Here is a 24,484-nt window from a genome sequence, read left to right as displayed (position 1 = left end):
TCCTCTATCTCCTTGTTTGACATAAGCCTCTGGCATCTTGGATTAATTTTCCTAACAATGGGGTGACACTAGATGTGTGGGAAGTGAGCCCTACCCTGCTTAGCCAGGCCTGTGCTTCAGTCTGTGAGTCTCGCACACGGGGATAGTCGTGGAAGACGGCTCTCTGTTATGCATGGAGCTGCTTAGTAGCCTCCACGTGCTTAAGCAGGGCCACTCGGAGCCACTTTTAAAAATCATTAGAGACCCCACCACCACTTGTTTGGGAAACCTGGTACACGCTCGCTCACTCCAGCAGTGTTCCCTGGCGTCGCGATGGAGCCGCTGCTATTTCAGTCTGCGCCGTGGGCTGGCGGCCCCGGTGCTGCCGGGCACTGCCGGGACACGGCGATCCCGGCGCCCTCCCAGCCCGGCTCCGCGCGTCGCTGTCGCTTTAAGGGCCGCCGGGCCGTCCCGTGGTGCACCGCGGCGGGCGCGCGGAGGGGAGCGTGGTCCGTCCGTGCGCTCGGTGCCGCCGCTCGCTGCGCCGGTGGCGGCGGGAGCGATGCGCGGCTGAGGGGCCGCGACCCCGGCTCCAACCCGCTCACCCACCGACCCGGCCCTCGCCGCCGGCTCCCGGCCCCGCTCTCCGGCTGTTCCCGCCGCTCCCGCCGCTCCCGCTGCCGCCGCCATGTCTACGGGCTTCTCCTTCGGCGCGGGCACCCTGGGCTCCACGGCGGCCGCCGGGGCAGGAGGAGGAGGAGCAGTCGGGGGTTTTTCCTTCGGAACCGCCACGCCGAGGTAACGCGGCGCCCCCGCTCCTCTCGGTTCGGTGGTGCCTGCGGCCCCCGCGGCCTGAGGCTGCTGCGTGGGCCCGGGCCCAGCCTGGAGCAGGGCCCCGAGGTGCGGAGGGCGGGGGCGGCCCGTGCATGTGGCAATGAGCGAGTCCGGGCTCGGGGCTCGGCGCCTCCCCGCTCCCGAAGGGGCCCGGGGCTCCGGCAGTCCTGCCGCAGGAGGGCCCGTGGTGCACCGTGCTGCCCCGACCTCCCTTGCCTTGTTTTCTTCTGTGCCTGCAGCAGAGGCGTAGGGAGCAATTTCTTCGGCAGCGAATAAATAAGGGAGTCGCTCTTATTGAGCTTTGATTTGGCTTTGGACGCCTCCTCCTGTACGGTTCAGCCTGCCCCTCTGAACGCAAGATGTAAATCAGATGTGTGTCCGGGTTTCTTTCGAAATTCAGCCCGCGTTTGTGTCCGCGGTGTGGAACACGGTGATGCCAGAGCCCACGTGTTCAGTGTCCAAAAGACGTTCTGTATGTTTTAGAAGTTAGTTTCCACCTAACCCTTTCTAGCATAAATAACCTTGTATTTGGTGTATACTGTCTTGGAGTAAAAGATGAATTTTGTGCATGTGATGTACAGCAGGCTCTGTACTCCAAGCGTTATGGTTTAGGCTTCGCAGAATAACAGGTAAGTCTTTCTTGCTGGTGTTTTTTTTTTCCCGTTTTCTGTTTCCTTGCACACAACTGGACTAGCAGAGCCTCTTTATTCTGACCTGCTTGCTGGTGTGCCTGTATTGGAGATCAAGGCGGTTGTGTCAGAGACTTTCCCAAATGTGATAGGAATTAATCACTGTAGTGTAAACTAAATGCACAGGGGCAGTTACTGAAGGGAGCTTCGCTTAAGGTGCTACATTTAGAAATACTTGTTAGAAAACGTCAGGAAATAGCATTGTGAAATGGAGAGAACAGAACATCTGGATCTGAATGACATCTATTTAATTCTTAGATTAAATGGCCGTATTGGATTTTTGGGAGCCCATAGGAGAGGGAATAAGATTTATGAGTTTGTTGTAATAATGTAAATGTTGTGGTTGTGATGGATTGATGACTTTCTTGTGTTATTTTTTACTTGGTTTTATGGGGGGGGATTGTCTGGAGGTTTTGAGTTCTCTTATGGTGGTGGTTTTTTGGGTTTTTTTTTTGTTTACTTGGTTTTTTAACTTCTACAGTAAAGCTTATGTAGACTTGATAAAGAGTTTTTGCTCTTTTACTTCATGCCTTCTTAATGTAGGTTTCCTGTGATTCAAACAAGAAAGTTAAAATAATAGTTGTTAAATCAAAACTATTTTTCTAAGTGTACTAAGAAAACTCTTTTATCTTGTTGATCTGTACTTTTGAAAACTGCATATTGAACTTGAAATGTTTTTGTTTGGTGGGGTTTTTTTTGTGTTCCAGCTGACTTTTTTATCTCGTTAAAAAAAGTTTAATAGGTGCTAAATACTAGCAGTATGGTGCTTTGTATTTTTATTAATTTGTTTATTTTTACAAGCAGGACCAGTCTTCAGGGCTGTTCAAAGAATGTCATAGAGGAGGGGACCTTCTTACTGGTTCTTAAACATCCCTTAATTTGCTTGAGAACATCTTTAAGACTGTTAGAAGAAGCTGTTCTTCTGAGCTGGGTCTAAGATGAGATTGCCAGGTTTGGGTGAAAAAGAATTTGATTGTCCAGTCCAAGTATAAATGTTAGGTGACCAAGGATTATATTCTGGTGGCTGAAAGCCTCCGAGACATGCCAACCTATCTAATTCCTGCTTTGCACCAGCAGCCTTTTAGGTACTTACACTCTTTTTTAGTTGCTGTTCTCTTATTGTACACTTTAGCCAGGTGCAGTGCTTCATTCTAGTTCTAGAATTAGAATTCAGACCTGACTTCAGTGACCTGAGCTCCTCTTCCTTCCATCTGCATCCTTCTGGCCCATACTTTCTCCAGTTGGTGAGAATGCTGCCATTACTATGATACTACATTTTAGATTCTTGCTACCTTGAAAAAAAAGCCACTTCATTTTATTTGTGTTGGTTTGGCTTGGTTCTTTTTTTTTGTCTTCCCGTAGTGCCAAATATCACTGTTTGTACCTTAGCTTTCTTCTACAGGAATGCTGTAAAACAAAAAAATTTGCACAGAATAGCCATCTACTGGGAAAAAAAAAATGAGACACGTGAGCTCTTGACTAGTGAGAGAAGCACCATGTTATATGTTTACGTTTTCAAGTAGTTAGGTCATGGTGCTGCAGTTTAGTGTGTTGAAATTTTGGGAGTAAAGACAGTTGAAAGGCTCTGGATCCTGTACAACAGTTAGTCAGTCTTTGTCCTAAACTTCTTGGCCACTCTGCTTCCCAAATTACTGTCTAAAAAATAACTCACACCTAGTTCTGAACTTGCAGCCAGCTGGGTTTGCCATGATCAGTTTTATTGATAATTTGAAAAGTTCTAATTCAACAGCTAATTGTACCTCTTTTTGTAAGGGTTTACTTTTGTGTTTGACTTGTTATTTTAGGAGCTGCCCTCATACACAAAGAGAGAGGAGATAAGGGAGAAATGAGAGAATATTGAACATCTGAAAGATAAAAGTCCTTGGTGAAGTCTAAATTTCATTTTATTTCAGTGTTGCTGTTGTACTTAAGCAAAATGTGTTCGTGAAAACTGAATCTTGTTCCTAAAAAGGCTCACAAATGGGACCAGGAAGTTACTACAAATTATTAATCTGATAAATTACTCATCTGATCTTTCATGAATTAAGAACAAAATTTTTGAAACCTCAGACTCATCTAGGTGCTAGTAGGGGTAATTTCATTGGCTGGAGATAACCATGATTATTGTAGTCTCCTGTGTTCTGTGCTAATTGTAAAGTTGTTCTCTATTTGGCGTGAAATCTCTTAAAATGTGAAGTTACCCAAAATAAATATTAAAGCCTTCATTTTCCTAGTGATGACTGATCTTATTCTCTCTGGTTTTTCTCTTCCCCTTCATCTATAAAAGTAGATCTGGAAGTTGTTTTTCTGTAACTTTCTGGTAGGTATACAGGAAAAATACAGTAGGCATGTGGTTGAAACCTGTGCAAGAGGATAGCATTTTGGTTACAAAATTAATTCATGCTTCAGCGTGTTTTGATAGTAAGATAGGGTGAAGCTGTGCTGTTGATGTGAATGGTTCTGTGTCTCTGCTTATCGCTTAAGAATGAAAGAAAGCAACATTGGTTGGAATTTCTGGTCGGGGATAAGTAACTGAACTTGTAACCTGCTTTGAAAAGATCTTCATAGAAAGTTGCTATTGTCTTTGTGCTTCCTCTAGCATTTGTTCTCTCATTTCAGTAGCATGGAGAGAACAATTAGGCAGAACGAATGAGAGATCTAAGAGAAAGTTTAGATTTCCAAGTGGTCTAGTAAGATCTATCAGCTCAGCAGCCACTGAAGGCTGGAGTTGGTGTCAGGGAAGCAGTGGGGGTTACAGAACTGTGGAAGGAGAGGGTGAATTGGGTTCCTTCTTTCTGTTCAGTAGCAGTGAGTTTGGACTCTGTCCTGCCCAGCTGTGTTGTTTGTGGTGAATGATGTTTATGGGAAGGTGATGGCATTGGAAATAAATTGACATGAGGGGGTAGTGTTTTCATTTTGAAATTGAATTACTGCTAATAGTCTTATTTTGTAATAGCTCAACAGGAGGACTTAATTTTGGAGCTCTGGGCTCTTCCACTGCTACAGCAACTACATCGGCACCTTCACTGGGTTTTGGGAGTGGACTTTTTGGAGCAAAATCAACCACCGGCTTTACACTAGGAAGCACCAGTACAGGTAGAAAAGAATTCTTGTACTGCAAATTTTGGATTCAGCAGTGAAGATATAAATTATATTTACTCAAAAAACTAGGTCATACTAAAATGTTTACTCTTTTACAGTTGTTCTGTAGCTCAGAATATTACTTACACAGTTCCATAGAAGCGCTTCATTGAGTAGTTTGAAAGGTCATTAATTAAGAATTGAGCGGTACCAGTGCAGCAGAAACACAACTGCAATTACCAGAAAACTTCCTGGGCTGTGTGTAAATTGTTCTGTAGGCTGAATCCTGATGAGTTTTAGAAATCTTAAGTCTTAATCCAGGATGCTCAAAATTGACTTGAGATTGAGGTATATTTAGATTTAAAAAGTATTTTAAAACTTTGTGAAATTGTTTGCATGTGTAATGCAATACTTGTAATTCTCCAGTAGTGAACATTTCTGAGTTTGTTGTTTGGGGATATTTAATGCCCTTTAATTCAAAGGAATTGAATATTTTCTTGGGTCTCTAATTCAGTCTATGGACACACTACTTCTTATAGCAGTAATGGAGTACAAAAGTATAAAGCATTTCTGATAGGGTAGGGGTTTTTTTTCAGCTGTCAAGCAGACAAAAAAATACATTTTACTGCAATATTGCTAGATAAAGTGGTCTTTTTCTTCTTGTATGCTTACAGGATTACATGCAGAAAGTTCTAAGGACCAATCTACCAAAATAAAATCAGCAATAGACTGAAAGTTTGTATTATTGTGGTTGCCTACATTGGCATAATTTTATTTCAGTGATTCTTTTGATAATCTAATCAGTTAGTTTTTGAAATATGAAATGGCCTAAACTGAGTCCAGAATAGTCTCTTTAAATTACCAGTGGGGCAGAAACCCTAAACCAGGACAGGATTTTACAAGGACTTTAGACTCTATAATCCTTTTCATTATACTGTAAATCTCTTGGTTTGCATGTTGATGTTATGTACTACCACGTGGCTGAAAAAGAATACATGGTAGAATTACGAGTTTTGATCTTTTTTCCTTACTTAATTTAAAATTTCAGATAATATGCTGCTGTGTTAACATCAGATTCACTGTTAGCAGCTTCTTACAAAGACAAGTTACATTTTTTGAAGTCAGTTGTGCTTTAATTTCTGCTGCTGGTGTTTACCAATACTGCTTTCTCTGTTAATGTATTATTTTTCAATACACTACAGAAAAAATACTTGTGTAATAGTTGTCTCATAATGTTGCATTAGTTCAGGATTTTGTTTCATGTTTTTTACTGTCACAGCTTCTCTATTACTGTTCTTACCCAGTTCATTTGTTCTCATTCTTAAAGCAGGAACAGCAACAACTATTGCTACAGGACTGACATTAGGTAAGGACCCAAGCTGGATTTTAATTTTACACAAACAAAACCCCCCAAGAGTTAAATCTTTCTTGTAATGTATAGAGCTAGTGATCCTATGTGAGCTTTTCCCCCATTACTAATTGCTGTTTGCTTTGCAACCAAAATGTTAAGGCGGTAAATCAGAACGGAGCCCTGAAGTTCTAGGCACTTGTTAAAGGATTATTCAGTTCTTGTACAACAGGGACAGTCAAAAGTTGGACTTTGTATTTATGTTCCCCTAATGAGTTGCATCCTTCAGCAGAGGGAAGGGAGATCTGTTATCAAAGAATTATTCATACAGAATCTCTTGGTCAAGTGAACCCTGTGTGAACATGTTTGTCTGTTAATTATCTCTTTAAGAAGGATAAAGAGGGTTGAACTGGGATCTGGCTTTGAGAATATTTTTTGTTTCTCTGATCCATCTGTGATATTTTGGAGTACATACAGGAGTATGTGGGTTGTTGTTAGCTTGGTTTTGATTTTTTTTTCTTTTTAAACAGCAGCTGAGGTCTGAGGAGTAACTGAGTTTGATTATCACAAATGTTAAGGGTGGAGGTGCTAAAAGACACAATCAAAGAACTTAGGAAGCCATACTATGAGTAAATAGGAAAAAATTGTGTTCAATAAAGAAGGAAATCAAAAGGGCAGAAGGAAGAAGCAGCAGATAACCCAGAAGAGACTGTGTGATACATAATGATATGTGGAAGACAGTACTATGCAGATGATCATTAATTCTTTTCACTAGCTGGATGAAATGGTGTCATCCAAAACAGAAGTTACTGAGAATACAAAGTATGTGTTTGCTGTTGTGGTTTGTGTATGTGCACACTCCTTTACTTTGGAATAGGGATTCTAGAATGTGAAATGTGTTCTTACCATGAAAACAGCAGTAAGTAGAAATTGTTTTACTTCAAAAGTATTTAAAAGCAAACTTTGAGGGAGTAACATCTCAACATATTTTTCTTGTTTACAAATTGAAAGGATATGTGTATTCATTTTGGTGTGCACAGCTAGTTGGGAATTTGTAGTCTGTATTTTTAACAGTATTGTTTATAGCTCCATTTTCCAATGTTTGTGTAATCTACTAGATGCTTTTGGTGGAAGTAGGTTTTTTTTTATACAGTTTTAGGATTACTAGTAGATATAATTGCCACTCCAGAATTAAAGCCTACTGGATCCCTAGGAATTCTGGAGCAAAAAAATGCCTGTGCAATTGATATAAACCACTGAAATTCATTAGAAATTTCGGTGGGAATATTTTACTTGATGCAAGTGATCTTTTGTGTTGTGTCATTCATGATGGTTAAGTGAGATGCAGAAGAGGTGGTGAATTTAGCTTTCATTTTCTAACAGAATGTTTCAAGAGTGATAACTGGTTTTGGATTTCTTCTAGGCACACCTGCCACCACATCAGCAGCTACCACAGGCTTTAGTTCAGGTTTCAACAAACCTGCAGGTTCAGCTACGCCATTTGCTTTACCTGTTACTTCTACCTCAGCGGGTGGTCTGTCATTATCATCTGCTCTTACATCAACTCCTGCAGCAGGTAGGAAAATGTTTAGGGGTTTGGGGCTATTTTTTGTTTCCTTGTTAACAATAAAACTTTATTGTATAACAGTTCCACATCTGTTTTTCTATTATTTATGTAATCTTGTGGTACATGACTAAAGGGTAAAAAACTTTATTTTTTACAAATAAAGTTTATTGGACTTCTCGAGTTCTATATTTGGGTACCCTAATACAGATAGAATTATGGCAGAGAACCTAGTGACATAGACAGCATATAGTCTAAGTCATTAGAAGTGTAGCAAAGAGCTGATTTGTCATGTAAAATCATTTTTTTATTAAGCTCGCTGAAGATTGAAAGCTTCCTTCTTGTGCAGCTGCAAAGTTTGGAAAATGTTTACCTATTGCAGATGGCCTCAAAATGTTAACTAGCAGTGGAAATAATGTTTTTAAGCTTCAATGTTTTTAAACATTTTAAATTACTTCTCATATTGTCATACACCTGCCATCATATTTAGCTCAGTTGAACTGCATCATGCATGATGGCAATTGAGACTTTTATCTTTTTAACTTTCAGAGTCTGCATTTGAGCTCGTATGTCTGTGCCCTCTGCTCACTGTCCCTTTATGACTATGGTCTTTCTCTGCTCAATTATTCCCTTTATTACTAAAAGTTGGGATGCTTAATTCCAGAGGGCAGCTCAAACCACCATGGAAATGTTATTGCATCATGTGTCTTGTGTAAATATTTTAATATTAAAATGTTGAAATTTCTGCATTTTAATATAAAAATCAGTGTCACTTACTAATTCAATTATGCTGTAAAATAAGTTCTGTCCTAGGTTGTAGACTCTGTAGTGTTCTGGGTGACTGCCAGAATTTTTGTATAGTTGCAGGTAAATAAGGACTAATTAGGGTAATGAGGTTGCAAATCAAAATAACATGTAATTCAAAAGGCTATGGCTTTGTGTGAAAACTCTGCAGGAAATAAAACCACTTATTATCCAATTATGATAAAGATGCTGTTCAGGCCTTTCAGTTATTTCAGATTGTCTGTGGATGTATTTGAAGGCAGTGTCTGCATTAATTTGGTTTCCTTTCTCTGCAGGAACTAGTGGCTTTACATTAAATTTGGGTGGCACAACTGCTCCGACTACAACTGCTTCCACAGGCCTTTCCTTAGGAGGAGCCTTAGCAGGCTTAGGAGGTTCACTTTTCCAGAATACAAGCACAGCAGCAACAGGTGAAAGCTATTTTAGATTTTTTTCTCCTGTCTGAAAACAATGACATCTTATGTGTGATTGGACAGTGTAAGCTTTAGTCTATAAAAAGTCTTAACACTGTGGAAGAGTTTTTAACAGTGTTACAGTTAAGAACAGTGTTGCTGTCTGTAGACAGTAAAAATGAAACTGAAATAATTGGCCCCTTTCTTATTCTTAAATTGATTTTTACTTAACACTTTTTAAAAAATGAAAATAGAAGGAAATCTTTGTCATTCCCATAATTAGCTCAAGGAAGTTGATCATATATGGGGAGAGGGCAATGATACATGACTATCTGCGGAGAAACGGAATGCTCCTTATTTTTGATGAGTTTTGGTCTGAATAAAATATTTAACTGTCAGTGTTGTCATCAGTGTTAGTCATGTTGCTGTTACATCACAGCTTCCTTTTTCAGGTCTAAAGGAAGATTTTGTGCTATGTTGTAGTCTTGATAACACTGCAAAAAGCAAAAATGCTGTTTGGATTTCTTGTAGGACTTGGGCAGAATGCTTTGGGTTTGTCTCTGGGGACAACTGCAGCTCCTTCAACTACTGCCAATGAAGGTCTTGGTGGCATTGATTTTAGCAGTTCTTCAGACAAAAAGAGTAAGTTTGTTTTAAAGCTTTCTCTTTTTTTTAAATTGAGAGAATTATCAGAACACTGCAACAAAGACTATTTTATTGGGTTAGGAGTGTGGGATTAAACTTGACAACTTAAACCTCCCTCTTTTAAAGGCATTTCAGTTGATTTCATTCTTAGGTATTGTGCTTGTGCAGAAGAACAAGACTGTGTTTGCAAATGTGTTGTAATACTAATTATTTAAAAATTAAGCTTGAGAATCGGGATGTAAATCCTTGAGCTTATTGGGAGTGGGGACTCAGGGCTGCTTGCAGAGATGCAATTCCAAGTTTCTGCTTTGTGTTGGATTTGTCACTAGAGGGAGGAGCAGAGCTATGTTTAAGTAGTGCGTTGCAAGTATGAAGAGCACTGATTTGAAACTACTGTTGCCCAGCTGTAACAGATCTTAAACTTGTTTTTTTCTTTTGAAAGCCTGCACAACTAAAGTGTCCTAATTATAGATGTTACTCTTCAAAACTGTTTCTGGTGGTGTGTAGTTATATATAATACGTTCTGTCCAGTTATTAAAACAAGTCATAAAAACTTTATTTCTGTGATAGCTTTAAAGTACTTAAGTTAGGGAATATTGAGTATTGACATACAGATTCTTTTTAATCTGCCTTGCTTTTACTGGGGAATCTGTTAATTTATTCTCTTTATTTCATTCAGGACTGAAATTTTGAATTAGGTATGCCAATAGCTGAAAGAGAATAAAATATATAAGCCCCATGATGCCAGGTGTAGAGAGTAGCATAATTTGTGGAGAGAGAGTTCTTTCTTGTAAAAGAGAGTAAAGACATATTGGCTGTCAAAACTGGAGTGCTCTGGATGATGTTGATTGTTTTTGGAATTTATTACTGAAACTAGGGTGATGAAAAGGCTCTGACACTTAGGGGATTTCCATTACTATGATATTAGGATATTACAACACTTCTGTAACATACAAGTATCATAAAATAAGGACCAGAGAACTACAGAGTCAAAATAGACTTTGGCAGTAGTGTGCTTAGTTCATGTCTTAGGGTGGAAACTTAAATGAGTAACTTTAATTCCCCTGTATATTGTATGGTGGGACTGGGTGAGTTGGACTGTTACTGTCAGGATGAGCAGAGATCCCTTAGCAAAGCAGTGGGAGATGTCAAAGGAGACTGTTTTTTGAGATTTTAATTCAGAAGTGTTTCCCTTAATGGCTGGTGCTGGCTTAAGCAGCCCTCATAAGCATCCCCACCTGTGTGCTTCTACTTAGTGCTGTCAGTTCAGTTGTTTGTCCTACTATATGAGGAACTGCATTAAGGTTTGAGAGTGGTGGCTCAATGGTCTTGAGGGTTTTATTTCCCTTTTCCTCATCAAGAAGAGGGAGAAAGTGATATGCCTATGAAAGAAAAGTGCCCTAGGAATCCCAGGACAAATAGGTACTAGCCTGTGTTCTCTCTTGTGGAACTGGTAATAAAAGTTTTTGCTTCTGACTATGTAGTATTTCTTTAAAATATGGCTGCAGGGAATAAAAACCTGTTCTAATACATATTCTCTTCTTGTATTGCTAAGAGAATGTTAAAAAATGTAAAATCTGAAGCACTCACTTGCCTAGAAAGTAGCAAAATCTGATGTCAAATATGTGTCTTGTAAGTATTGTTATGACATACAGCAACAGCTTCAACAAAATAGTGTCTGGAGCACAAAAGAAAAGTGTGCATAGCTTTCTGCCTATTTTTTAGATTATCAGCAGAAAACATCCTAAATTCTGGTGTTTGTCCTTCATGCTTTTTTCAGCCTAATTTTGTGTAGCTTTTTCCCCTGTCAGTAGAAGGCATAGGGAATGGTTGTGAGTGCAGTCTGTCTAAAGTACTGGGTAATAGTCTGCCAACAGTTTAAATAGATGTTGCTTCTAAAAGTAGTAGCTTCTGCTGGCAGGAGCACTGACTTGTGCAGCTTCAAATACCTGTGGTACTAGCATTAACTGTGTAGTTGCTTTCTGCCTTTGTGGCACTGACAGGATGTGAATTATGTTCAGCTGAAGAAGGTGAAGCCTTTTTCTTGGGCTGAGTGAATGTTCCTCCCAGCACACTGCTGTGGGATGGAATGCAGTTACTTCCACAGCCATAACTAGAAATAGTTGTGCCCTGTGTTATGCTTGGTACTGTTTTCAGCTCTGTTCTGTCACTCAGAGGTATTTGGCATCTTGATCCACAGATGTGCAGTTTAGGGTGTGTAGGTGTATCAGTAACATTTTCAGTTCTGTAAAATCTCACTCACTTCTGGACTTAATGCAATAGCAGAATTCTTTGAGGAAGCTCAGTGGGCAAATGTTTATTGCCTTCATATCTGCAAGGAGACTGCTGAATTTAAACACTTGAATATTTTGTGGGTGCATGTCAAAGTGAGTTGAGGTTGCATAAGCAGAAACAGATTTCTTGTGCAACTGCCAGCTGTTCATGCATTTGTAGTAACTTGTATAGTGACACAAGAGGTTGTTACTCCTAGTGCTAGTGAGTTAGCACCTCAACTGTTGAACCATTGTTCCTGAAAATATAATTACCTCTGAAGGGGTTGTAAATTAAAACCCACTTTCTCTTACAGCTAGCCTAGTCTGTTCCACTTATCATGAGAAATCAAGCAGATTGTAGTCATTAGTTTTTCCTTAAAATCTCATTGAGATAGTTTTGTTTTTTCTTCAAAGCTTTATTTATGACTTACAGTTTTTATCTTCTAGGTGACAAAACAGGAACAAGGCCAGAGTAAGTGTCAGATTTTCTTTGCATTCCATGTTGTAATAGAAAACATCTAAACAAATATTTTTGCTTTTTTGCTGATCTGATATTGAAAAAAGATCTGCATAACCAACGTTTGCCATATAGGTAATTTAGTAATGCTTGGTCATGATTTTAAGCACAGCAATTCTTCCTTCAAATGCAATACCTACAGCTTTTCTGATATCTGCTATAGATTGATCATCTGATCTGAAAAGTGGTTTCTGCAAACTTGTACAGTGCTTACACCACAGGCTTGAACCCTGGTATAGGATCTGTGTGCGTTAATCCAAATCACTCCTAGTTGCAACATTCATGCAATGGCTGCAAAACTGTGTCATCACTCACCAGGCTGTTTTAGTGATATTTACTAGTCATGCAAAAATGTTTGGCTCTATTGAAGGACCACCTAAACATTTCTTGTCTCTTGTAGAGATAGCAAAGCACTGAAGGATGAAAATCTACCTCCAGTAATATGTCAAGATGTAGAAAATCTACAGTGAGTAGTGGTTTTTATTTATGATAGTTGTTTAGCTAAAGCACTGTATACTGTTGATGCTCTGTGACAAGAACATGTTCCTGCAGGCTGGAGGAAGGGTAAGTTATTAGCCGAGTGCCTGTCAGCTTTGGGAAGAGAATGGATGAATAGTTTTAGTAGCTGAAGTCTTACGATGTTTTTTTTTCAGTCTCACTTTTTCACTCGTTTATGCAAATAGGTCTGCCCAATAATAAGTTCTTACCCATCTTATTAAACCTGTTGCACATGCATAATGAGTATTGAACCTTATATCCATATTGCATATGAATCATGGATCTTCTATGGAATAGAGAATTAGTCTTCCCTTGGGCAGGAAGGAAATGGTTTGTAGACTGGGCTGCATGCATTGTATTTGTGAGTTCAAAGTGGTAATTACTTTTACACAGATGCTTATGTATTACTGTATATATAAAATGTTCTATATACCTTAGTTTTTCAGGGGTCAGCATAACATTTTTAAACACTTGCTGTTTGAAGTTGATGAGTTTGGGGAAGGGGGATTGCTTTTGTTTTGGTTTGGTTGTTTACAGTATTAGCATCCGAGGAGTTAAGATAGTACTATGATATACAATAATTCTACTGTTCAGTAGTTGGTTTTGGAAAAATAAATTCAATAGCTATTTAAATAAATGTGTCCAAGAGGTAAACACGTGGGTACTTCAGGTTCATTATATTGTTTCTTTCCTCCTCACCCTATTTTTTTACCTCCCCAGGAAATTTGTGAAAGAACAAAAACAAGTTCAGGAAGAAATTAGTAGAATGTCCTCTAAAGCGATGCTTAAAGTACAAGAAGACATTAAAGCTTTGAAACAGCTTCTCTCTGTAGTTGCCAGTGGATTACAGAGAAACATTCTTAATATTGACAAGCTGAAAGTGGAAACTGCACAGGTATAATTGAATATAACCTTTGTTATCTAGAGTTTGTATGCTGATTATTTCATATAGGATAGCTTGCCTTTTTTATCAGTGAAGTTAACATGTGTCCCAACTAGACAGTTGTGAACAGAATGAAAAATTGAATCACTTCTGATCTCTTCGAAGTTGCTGGGGGAAACTGAAATCTGTACTGTCAGTATTTTCAGATAAGTACAACAGCAGCAAAATTACTTCTATTCCGGAAAGCATTCCTATGTAGCAAAGGCAATAGAAGTGTGTGTCCTTTTCAGTTCTGTTTCAGTAATATATTCAGCTGCTAGTGAAGACCCATTTGTAACAACTTGATTGACTCTGGAGCAGCAAAAATACAAAGGTTTGTTCCTCTGATGGCTTTGGAGGAGGAAAATACCAAATTACCCCACAGTGTTTCAGGGGCCAAAATTTCTTGATTAGCACTAGTATTTAGTTAGGGAACTTTAGTCACATCTCTGTCCACCAGTCTGTGTCTGAACTGTGCACACAGTTTGAACTCAAGTTTTGATGCAGATGCTTTTCAAGTTGTGTACCAGCTTTTATTTCATCTAGCATGTCAAAGCTGCTTGCTATATAAATAGGCGATAATTTATTCTCAAATCAAAAATTTGATGTTTTTGTATATTTTACTCTCTATTTGCACCTTTTAAACAGTTTTCTGTGAAAACGAAAGCTTGTTAACAATATTTTTATGTTTCTGTACATGATGCAGTTGAGTATAATCACAGAATCGGATACTGAGAAATTCTTAATGGTAAAATTATTAGGAAGTATTAAGCAGAAGTGTATGCTGTAATTATCATGTATAATAAGATGATTTCCATAGAGAGGCATTTTTCTAAAATAGTTTATATTTTTTAAAAAGTCAAAGTAATACTTTGTTCTATTTTTTTCTCTTTTAGGTGTGTTACTTCCTTGTACTTAACTATTGCTTTTTTCCCCTCTACCCCTCAATAATTATAATACTACTGAAGTACAACAGAAAAATTGTCTCTGACAGTTTAGTGGAATATTTTCTCAACTTCTGAGCACCTAATATACTTTCAGTATGTGCTATCTTTTGTTCAATCCCCAAACTTCTGTTGGTATTTGCAGTTCTCCAACTTTCTGATAGTTAGTTCTTTGGATAAATTCTGATAAAATTTTATCACAGTGTTAAATATATAAAGAAAGTATTTTATGTGAGTGAAGAATAGAGTCCTAGCATTTTTATTTTTGAACACTTTGTGCAGAACCTTATATTTTATTAATTTTTCTCTTTGTTTATTTAGGAGCTAAAGAATGCAGAAATAGCATTGCGAACACAGAAAACTCCTCCTGGTCTTCAGCATGAAAATACAGCCCCAGCAGAGTAAGTTACCATTACTCATAGAAAATAGTCAATAATACAACTTTGGGAAGAGGAAAATTGAGGAGACCTTATTGCAGCCTTTCAGTATTTAACAGGGGCTTGTACAAAAGGTAGGGACAGAGTTTTTAGGAGGGCCTATTTATGATGAGGGTGATGATTTTAAACTGAAGAGGGCGGATTCAAGGAAGAAACTTCTTTGGAGTGAAAAAAGTGGAAAAAGTTGCCCAGTGACATGTTGGATGGCCTGTCCCTGAAAACATTTAAGATCAGGATGTCTCTGCTCACGGCAGGGGATTTGGAAGGGACCTTTCAAGGTCATCTAATCCAACCCTACTGTTTAATGATTCTATGAACTTCATAATACGATTTTATTCCCAGCTTCTTGTAGTATTTCTATGGAGTGCATCATAGCGTCATGGTGTTTTATTTCTTCACTTAAATTATCTTTCACATGAAAGATAGTCTTCACTCTTGTTCTGGTTGTAGAGTGACATCAAGAATGTCATACAACCTAACTGTGCAATTAATTGAATGAAAATTGGCAGTTAATAGATATCAGGTAAAAAAATTCAGACAAATTAGTAAAGTTTCATCATACAATTTCACTGTATTACTCATCTAGCTACTTCAGAATCTTGGTCGAACAGTTTGAAGTACAGCTGCAGCAGTACAGGCAACAAATCGAAGAACTGGAAAACCATCTTGCCACTCAAGCAAATAATTCACACATAACTCCACAAGGTAAATATTTCAGTTCTAATCTTTTGTACATGAAGAATTTAGCAAACTTATAACAAAAACTTAGTAATTAATCTTTCCCCTCTTTTGTTGTTGTTGGGTTTTTCATTTAATGTACTGAACAAATAAATGTTCAGATTAATTCTGTAGTTGTTCAATGTAAAGATTTGGAATTAAAAGTTCCATTCATAAGGGTTCTTGAGCTATTTAACATGGATCCATTTCCTGAGTTGTGATTTTTAAGCCTGGTTTGTTTTTACATCTGCGTCTCCCTCCTTTCAGCATCTAACTGATGTCTGGCACCTTCTGTCTTGCACTGGGCCTTCTGGCCAGACAAATGTGGGTACCTGCTCTGTTAGCACCAGATCAAAATGAGAATTTCTCCTTCACCTTGGAGCCTGTTGATATTGCTTTCAGCTCTGACCATCTGAGAGCATTTTGTCTTGTTTGCTGCCACATAATTCAATCTTGAGTAAATCTTTCTGGTCAAAGAATGTTGGCGTCTGGACAGTAGTCTTCTGGTTGTTTACCACTCCTGTGGTCATAGATTGCTTTATCTTCTGGGCCATTTTAGGTATGGGTCCTGCAATAAGCAGTGATTTCAAGTGCTTGTCTTTTTGTGCTAAATGGTACTTGAGTATCTTGCCATCACCAGATGGTGCACAAACTTTATATGGACTTTATATGTCAAAAAGCAAGAGGACTGTCTAGATCTAGCTTCCATAGCAAAAGATCTGCTGAATCTTGAGGGTCCTCGATCTTTGTGTGACCTTCTTGTCTGTCAAGATTATGAGAAGGATGCCTTCAGAGATTGTCTTAAGGTTTTCAGCAGTTTCTGCTATAATCAAAAGGTTCCTTGCTTGTGTAGGCAAGGTTCAATCTGTTGTGCCAGTTTGAGCATATTGTCAGCAATATCTGGTGATCTAATCAACATTCTATTGCATATGTCCCATGTAGCCTTTACCGTACAGAAGAAAACTTCCATTGCCATGCAGGTTTCCATGATGCTGAATGTCCTGAAAATTTTGAAATATCTAGTAGTCAGTATCAATAAATTGCCTTCAGACTAATCGGAAACTTGTGACAGTCTTCCTAGATACTGCTGCCTCCACAACGCTGTGGGCTGGCATGAATTGATTCTACAGCTTTCTTGTTTTTCAAGGCTGAAATTCCTCTATGAAGAGGCAGACATTTTCAGTTCAAGAATCATTTCTAGATCTATGCAACTTCAAGAGCTTGATAGCTACTATAATGCGTTTCAGTGTACATATATCTATATATATTTGCATTCAGGCTATGTGCATCGTTCAGAGGACACACAGAAGCTGATCTTTTCACAATTAAAGAACTACTTCAGTATTTTTCTGGCCTCCACTTTGGTACATTGTTTCAGTGCTTCTATGAGAAGAGCATTTTTTTGTGAGCAGATACCTCATTCTGCCAAAATCTTTGAGATTTTCCCTTTGGTGCTAGGGGCTGCCTTACTGTTGGGTCAAAGCCACGAAAGTACTTTGTTTGGGAAATAGGATATCCTAAATAAAAGGCAAGAAGCTCCCTGTTGTGTTTTTCTGATTATGATATGCTTGTGGGTAGACCCAGATTAAGAGATCCTGTGATTCTTATTAGTTATGTCTTTATAATGTAAATAAAGCTTCCATTCTACTATTTCTGACAAAATCAACTGAACTCTTTAACTATGTTTTAAGTCAAAGAGTGGAAAATATATACAAACGCAAGCAAATATGATTTAACTCTATCTAGGTAAAAGACAGTGAGATAAAAAATGTTCCTATGTAATTAGGTTGAAATTGGTTTAAATGTTACTTCTTGGTTTTTCTAAATAATAGAATCATAGGAAGCTCTTTACCATGTGTATAAAAATAAATCTGAGAAAACAGTACCTTTCAAAATAAAGTTGGAAGCCCTGTCAAAAAGTACTCCCTTGTATAATTTGTGGCACCCAATTTCTGGGTCAAATCTTGTATTTTATGCAATTGTTTTTGTGTTTTGTGTGCTGTATCAGTTTTAGGTGAGCTTCTTACTTTGGTATAAACACTAAATGTTCTGATAATGAGATTGTTACTTACCAGTATTTTATATGCATCTTACAGATTTGTCTATGGCTATGCAGAAAATCTATCAAACATTTGTAGCTTTAGCTGCACAACTTCAGTCAATACATGAAAATGTAAAGGTATGTTTGATGTGTTCTGTGTATTTCCTATATTAGTGTAAAGATCTTCAGGTGGATTTGTTTTGAGTTGGTTGGTTGGTTTGTTTGGTGTTTTTGGTTTTGGGGTTGTTTTTGTCCTTCTGTTAAATTGAGTGCTTTTAAAAATTTTCGAAGTGTCCTGGAGAAGTGCTTTGATTAAAACAGTAGCTTTTGTTCAACTGAAGTTGCATTTAAAGTATTTAATAATAAGGATGACAGCAACTGACAACAATCATTTGAGTTACAAAATGTTTTTCATCTAACTCCTTTCCTTTTAATTGGTGATCAGTTTTTAAAATGTCTGTTTTCAAGCTCATGCTTGTATATTTTCATTTTTGACCAATGACCTCTTGATCTCAAGTGAAGATGATCTAAATCTGCTCTTGCTCAAATAGATAATGGGAGAAAAAAAGTGAGTTTCCATATGTAAGATTTTTCAGCATATCAAAGAATGTTGGTTAAAGTTGTGTTGTGTTAGTTTCTTGTTTTTAAACCTGGCTTTCATGGTAGTAGTATTTGTAGAAATAAAAAGACAAGACTATGTATGAAAGTTTAGGTATCAAAGGTCCTAATTAGGCCTTTTTTTTTCCATCACAGACTATGGCTCATTGCATTTTCCAATTTGCAGTTCTGGATATGTTGACAAAATGTCACTGTCCTCCAATCCTTTCAATCAAGATTTTTCTTGAAAGCATCAGAATCCTTTTTGGCTACAAAAAAAAAAAAAAAAAAAGCTAAAACAAACTAACTTGAAGAAGAGTATAAGTGTTTGAAATTGTTTCTGCTAAGTGACTTCCTTAATGGAAATAACTCTGTTAAAACTTCTGCTGTTTTCCTTCTCTGAGCTTCTTCACAGCATTGCTAGTTCTCTAAACATCTGAAACTTTTTACTTTTTCTAACTAAAAGTCAGGAATACTGAGGATCTTACATGATCTTGATTCCTTGCATTGCTTCTGTCAGCATAGATGGTTTACAAATACCTGTTATCAGATATTTGTGCTGCTCTTAGTTAATTCAGTTTTGCTGGCAGGTATAGAATGCATCAGCTCCTCCATATTTTCAGCAGAATTACCCAAAAGGTTTCCCAAATGTTTTCAGGGCTCATGGCTTCTGAAATTTGAGTGTAACCTGAAATTGTGCAGTCATCTTTGTTATGATACATTTTTGTTGTTCTTAAGTATGAACAGCTGGATTAGTGTGCAGATATAAGCTATAGCATCTTCAGTACCTTGTCAGTGTGACTGAACAGGAAAGACCTTTCTTCAGTTTAGAGTAGAATTCTATTGCCTGAAATTAAGGGAGTGGTTTGAAGATATTTCTTCTTGGAAATTTTTTTGAGATTTAATCTAGTGGGTGAATATGGATGCTGATATTTTGGAGGGCATTTTATAAACAGAGCTTCAAAAAACAGCAAGATGTGTACTGCTTAAATGAATCTTAACTATAACTATCTGTTTTAGTTTATCAACTACAAGATGCCAGAAGGGGAGAGCAGTTTTGAAACTGGTCTCTGCCTAATCTAGTGGTTGTGATATGGTTTGTGGAAAGCAGAGCTGTGATCACAGTTCATTTCTTTGCCTGATGAAAAGTAAGTGTGCTTGGGCACAATTTGAGTAGGTAATGTTATTAAATCATTCAGGATAGCATAGCCTAAAGAGCTGCTTTATGATTTCTAAGGCTTTTGTCAACTCTTAGGGCAGTCAGTATGGCATTGTATTAAATCCCATCAGAATTCTACAAATTGCCCTTTCTGTCCGAAGACAGCAGTTCTGATGTGATAATGAGGGCATTCTTTGTGTGGTTCCTGCTGTTGCTGGTAGATTTGGAATTACAACTGTTCAAATCCTGAGTCAGAATTTTTGGACTGTAAACTCCTCTTTGGGGAAACAAGCAGTATGTTTAGCCAGGAACATAGGACCATAGTATGCCTTCCATAAACTGGAAACTGTTGTCCTTAAATAAATCTATTTCACTTAAAGATTTCCTGTTATAAGATGTAAATAATTATTAGTTATCTAGTTAAAGCTTTTTATTTAATTTTTATTAGGCAAGATATCTGTAGATTCCTCATCTGTGACAGACAGAAATTGCTCATGATGAACAAGCCAAGCTGGGCTATTGCCACACGAAGTGGTGGAGTTTTGAGGGGGGAAAAGGGCAGAGGCAAGGGAAGGTGTGGCATCATAACACGAGATATTTGGGCTACCTATTACCCTAAGGCAGAATTATCTGCTGCATTTGGACTGTGTTACATTGCTAATGAAATGTATCAGAAACAAGAGTGAATTCTAAGATTTTGGTAGCTTCTTTAGCTTTGTGTAAGAAGAAATGCAAGAGTGAAAGGAAGGAAAGAAACACAAGTGAAGGTGATAGGGGAGCAAGAGCAGACTCCATTATGAAGAGGTAGCACTGAAGAAAAGTGTGTTATTTTATAAGCTAGTAATGTGGCTTTATTTTTCCTCTTGGGTCAGCTAAGTACAGTGATACAAATTGAATTGTGATTTGCTCCAACATTGAAAATCTTAGGCTGGCATACTAAATGGTATCTATTATCCTCAATGGTTTTGCAGCATTTAAGTATGGAATCTGTTCTGGCTGTAGCTGTTGCGAACTAGTTCTTTCTATCTCATAGCCTGACAAGTTTTTTTGGGTTATGGAGGGAACTTCTCATTTGTTTTGGTGGTGGTGTTTGTTGGTTTGGTTTTTTTGTGGTTTTGTTTTTGTTTTTTTGGGAAATGTTATTTATAACTCAGTGTCTCTTTCCTTACTAAGAGTTTATGTCTGATGCATGGAACTAAAATGACTTCCTCCCATCCCCTTTAGATGCTCAAAGACCAATACCTTGGCTACAGGAAAAGCTTTCTGGGAGATGCCATGGATGTGTTTGAGGCAAGACGAACAGAAGCTAAGAAGTGGCAAAGCGCGCCACGCATTACCACTGGACCGACCCCTTTCAGCAACATACCAAATGCAGCAGCCGTTGCAATGGCTGCAACACTTACTCAGCAGCAACAGCCTGCTACAGGTCTGAGTGCATTCAAGTTATAGATTATTAGTGTTACAACAATAGTAAATTTGTGTCACATTTTCTATGAGGTCTTCCTTTGTGTTAGACTAAAAATCTAAACGTTGTGATGAGCAAAGTTACTGACACCTAGCCAATAGAAAAATGCAGGGTAGACTTAGCAATAATTATACAACAGATACTTAATCTTGTGAATTTACTTGTATTAGTGATACTTACTGTATTGTTCTAACTTACCCCTTGGAATGTGAGTCTTCACTCTTAAGTAACATCTCTGAATACACGTAGTATAGCCTCTTTCCAGAAATTGTATCATTACAGTAAATTATTTTAAATTGGAGAGCAGAGAATATCTAAATGCATACTATCTTTTCTTTATGTAAAATGAATAATGCATTTTTATATAGCACTTTGGAACTGTAAAATGAAAAATGCTGTACAACAGGAAGGATAGTGAAGCAAATCTCTGTAGAATAGGCAGTCAAATGCCTGGCTTATTTTGTAGCAAACTCTTTTGTCAGTATGATGTTGGAGCATTTTGCTGGCCATTCTACTATTGTGAATAATTAGTAGAAAAAGTAGAGTGAGTCCCTGGTTCTTCCTGTGCATGTGAGTAAGAGGAAGACTAAAATAGAGGAAATGCGTGACCCACTGCAAGTAAAGAACAAATACATATGGCAAAGGAAATAGTTTAAGGCACCTTAATTTACGTTGTTATACTAACCAACACTCTGAGAGGGATTTCAGAATACAGACAACTGAATTTGTATGTCATCAGGAAACAGAAATAAGGTTAATTCCATTTAATTATACTTGAACAGGGATATCTATCTGTCAGCAAATTATGAAAAGTATCAGTAGCTTCAGTCTACCTTTAATTTTCTAAAATGTTATTCACATAGGTGTATTGAAAGTGATAGTGCTTTCTCTGGTCTTGTAACAGTAGTGATATTTTGAATTATGCTAATTAGAGTCATATGCAGCAACCATATTAAGTTTGACACATTATTACTCTGTCCTTGCCTTTTCATAAGAGAAATACAGTATGCTTCCAGCCCTCACCCTTCTAAACAGCAGGGAGATGGGTTTAAATTATGAGTATGCCAAACTACTTTGAACAAAACCTAAAATCTTTGTGAAATACTACTTTTCAGAATTTCAGTCATAGACCACAGTCTTTCTGTTGTTGTTATGTTAATCCATTAAAATTTTGTTGAAGTGGTATCTTCAAAAGAATTTGGTTTTAAACAGAAAACATGAGTTAAGGTTACACTCAGAGGTTTTAGTACAGATAGTAGTATTGTTGCACAGTGCTTGTGCAGCTTGATGTTGCCAAAGTAATGTTCTCTTCATCTTTTTCCTTGCCTTATATTTGTTTTTTTAAAGATTCTCAATGGTCATTACAGGATTAGTAGTTTATGAAGTTCATACACTTGGAATTTCACATTTAAAATCATTCCTGCATTTTTATGAATTGAAATGAGGGATTTGAAGTTCCTGAACTTCCTAATCAACATTCAAGGGAACTGCTAATAACTTCAGTAAACTTACACCACTTATGGCATGACTTTGTGAATGTTCCCTTAGTAATAGGAATGCAGAGAGGAGGGAAAAAAAAAACAAAAACCAAAACAAGTGGCAGAGTTGGCCTGTACCAACTTAACTGAGGTAACATGACTCTATACCTTGACATATTTTGTAACATTTTATAGTGAAAGGAACAAAGCAGTGTGTGAAGGCTGGTTTCTGGTTTGTCTCTTTTTTTTTGTGGTTGTTTTGACAGAGTATTTCAAAACCCAAAATTATGCCAACTACAAGTGTGAGGCAGATAGAACAAAGCCATTAACTTATATCAAACATGCCAACAGAAGTAGGCAACAATATTCTACTACTTAGTCAGTTGGAATACTTTTACCCTCTGCAACTGACTGGAGGACCTGAAGAAATAGAAATAGATTGATGTTCTGAGTGGCACTTTAAGAATACTTAAAACTCTTTAGGGTTAGATGAAAGAAAAAGGTACTTGGAGTTCTCTCTAGATCAAAAGTAGATTTAGTCAGGCCTAAACTATTTCAAAGATACCTTGAAGTCCTAAAAGCTTGTTAGATGGAAACATTTCAAAGCTTTCCTAAATGACTCATTTCAGCGCTTTACTTTTTTCTACTTTCAAATTAAGGCTGCCCCTTCTTGTTTTGGAGAAGGAGAAGAATCTGTTCTTTCAGTTTTGCAGAAATCTTTTAGGACTGCCTCATCTTCATTTCCTTTTTATTGCTTGAGTTTTGATATGGCCATTTGCTGTAGTAATGCAAATGCTGCATGTTTTGTATTATGTTCTTATTAATTAGATATACTATCAGCTAGAAGTTAAAATCATACATGTTTCTTTGCAAGATCTGGATCTTGGAGGGTGTGATAGATGAGGGATGGGAAAAGGTTCTGAGAAAAAATGCTATGAAAAGATGTGTATATAAAGGGAGGGGTGAGGGATGTCTGTGTAATACCTGATCTGCTAATGCTGTTTTTGAAAACGAGATTAAACAAGAAAATTAATCTGGCCTTTATAAAGTTCTTGATGAAAAATGTAATACATAGTACTCTAGTATTGAGGGATCAGGATGCTTAGTCTCTTTTTAAAAATACTTGATGTTTACATGGTTAAGTATTTAGTAAGATTAACTTGGAGTTAGTTACTGTTCTTTCTCTGAAAAAGATAAATAATAATTTATTTTACATTTATTTTCAGAAGTCAAAAGTTTAGTAGCTACATCTAAGCTGTGGGATCGGGGAATGTTTCCCCGGTTCCTGGGTGTAGATATGCACCCTCTGTTCTCTCTGTATGCCAAGACCTTTCTGGCTTCTGTTGAAATGAATAAAGCCAGTGAGTCCTGGCCATATGGAAGAAAGGGAGCAAAAATGCTCACTGCTCACCTGGGATGGATAATCAAGACATCAGGACTGTGGTGTGCACATTAAAGCACAATTTTTGTGCATTTTTTTTTTAAAGCTAGAATTACTGAAATTATGCTTACGTTTTGGCTGTACACAACCTTTCTCCCTAGTTTGGCACTTCGTTCTGAGCACAGCTTTTTTGGTATCAGTGAGGCTGGTCATGATTTTCTGCAGTAACAGGTAGAGTTTTAAACACTACATCTGCTCCCTCCCTGAGCAATCTTGAACAGCATGGAAGTTACAGTGGTGGTGGCTAATCTACCTGTTCTTGTTGATGGGATCACAATATAAGATTTCACAGAAAATTAAAGCCTAGTGCACCGAGACCTGTAAATGCATGAGGCTGCAACTGGTAAGACTAAATTGTCTTAAATGCTTTTCTTTAGGCTCACCTTTTCTCTTATAGAAATAACCCCCTAAAAAACTCACTCTTTCCTTAACTGGTGAAGTACAAAGTTAGTCAAAGCATTTATGAAGCTGTTAGCACACGTTATGTTTTGACTTAGCTCAGTGTGAGACTGAAGTTCTAATGGGAAAGGATGCTCAAATTTTATAGCACTTAAACTTTTTATTATGTGGTTTGATATTGACTTTGGTTTAAATTAACCAGTGTATTACTTTGTAAGAATAAGATCTAAATTGTAATGCTAAATTTACTCACTGTTTAG

General features: G+C 37.7%; 1 protein-coding gene across 4 annotated transcripts in view; it reads left to right on the top strand.

Moving 5' to 3' along the window:
• Window positions 1-559: 559 nt before the first annotated feature.
• NUP58 (nucleoporin 58) overlaps window positions 560-24,484 on the top strand; it is a 39,619-nt gene continuing 15,694 nt past the window's right edge. For 2 of the 4 annotated variants that reach the window (XM_030275175.4, XM_072930630.1), the window contains exons 1-13: window positions 640-777; window positions 4,459-4,598; window positions 5,911-5,949; window positions 7,355-7,507; window positions 8,575-8,709; window positions 9,223-9,333; window positions 12,057-12,081; window positions 12,527-12,592; window positions 13,345-13,519; window positions 14,812-14,891; window positions 15,514-15,632; window positions 17,741-17,823; window positions 20,666-20,867. In XM_030275175.4, the coding sequence (XP_030131035.4) occupies window positions 668-777; window positions 4,459-4,598; window positions 5,911-5,949; window positions 7,355-7,507; window positions 8,575-8,709; window positions 9,223-9,333; window positions 12,057-12,081; window positions 12,527-12,592; window positions 13,345-13,519; window positions 14,812-14,891; window positions 15,514-15,632; window positions 17,741-17,823; window positions 20,666-20,867 (1,438 nt within the window). In that variant the 5' untranslated portion in view covers window positions 640-667. Of the gene's footprint in view, window positions 778-4,458; window positions 4,599-5,910; window positions 5,950-7,354; window positions 7,508-8,574; window positions 8,710-9,222; window positions 9,334-12,056; window positions 12,082-12,526; window positions 12,593-13,344; window positions 13,520-14,811; window positions 14,892-15,513; window positions 15,633-17,740; window positions 17,824-20,665; window positions 20,868-24,484 lie in introns of all 4 variants that reach the window. The other 2 variants (XM_012569812.5, XM_030275168.4) reach the window with 2 other exon arrangements.

The sequence above is a fragment of the Taeniopygia guttata genome, chromosome 1, assembly GCF_048771995.1.
Source record: "Taeniopygia guttata chromosome 1, bTaeGut7.mat, whole genome shotgun sequence".
Taxonomy (NCBI): Eukaryota; Metazoa; Chordata; class Aves; order Passeriformes; family Estrildidae; genus Taeniopygia; species Taeniopygia guttata.
The sequence above is the reverse complement of the archived record's forward strand: the minus strand, read 5'-3'. Positions and strand labels throughout refer to the sequence as shown.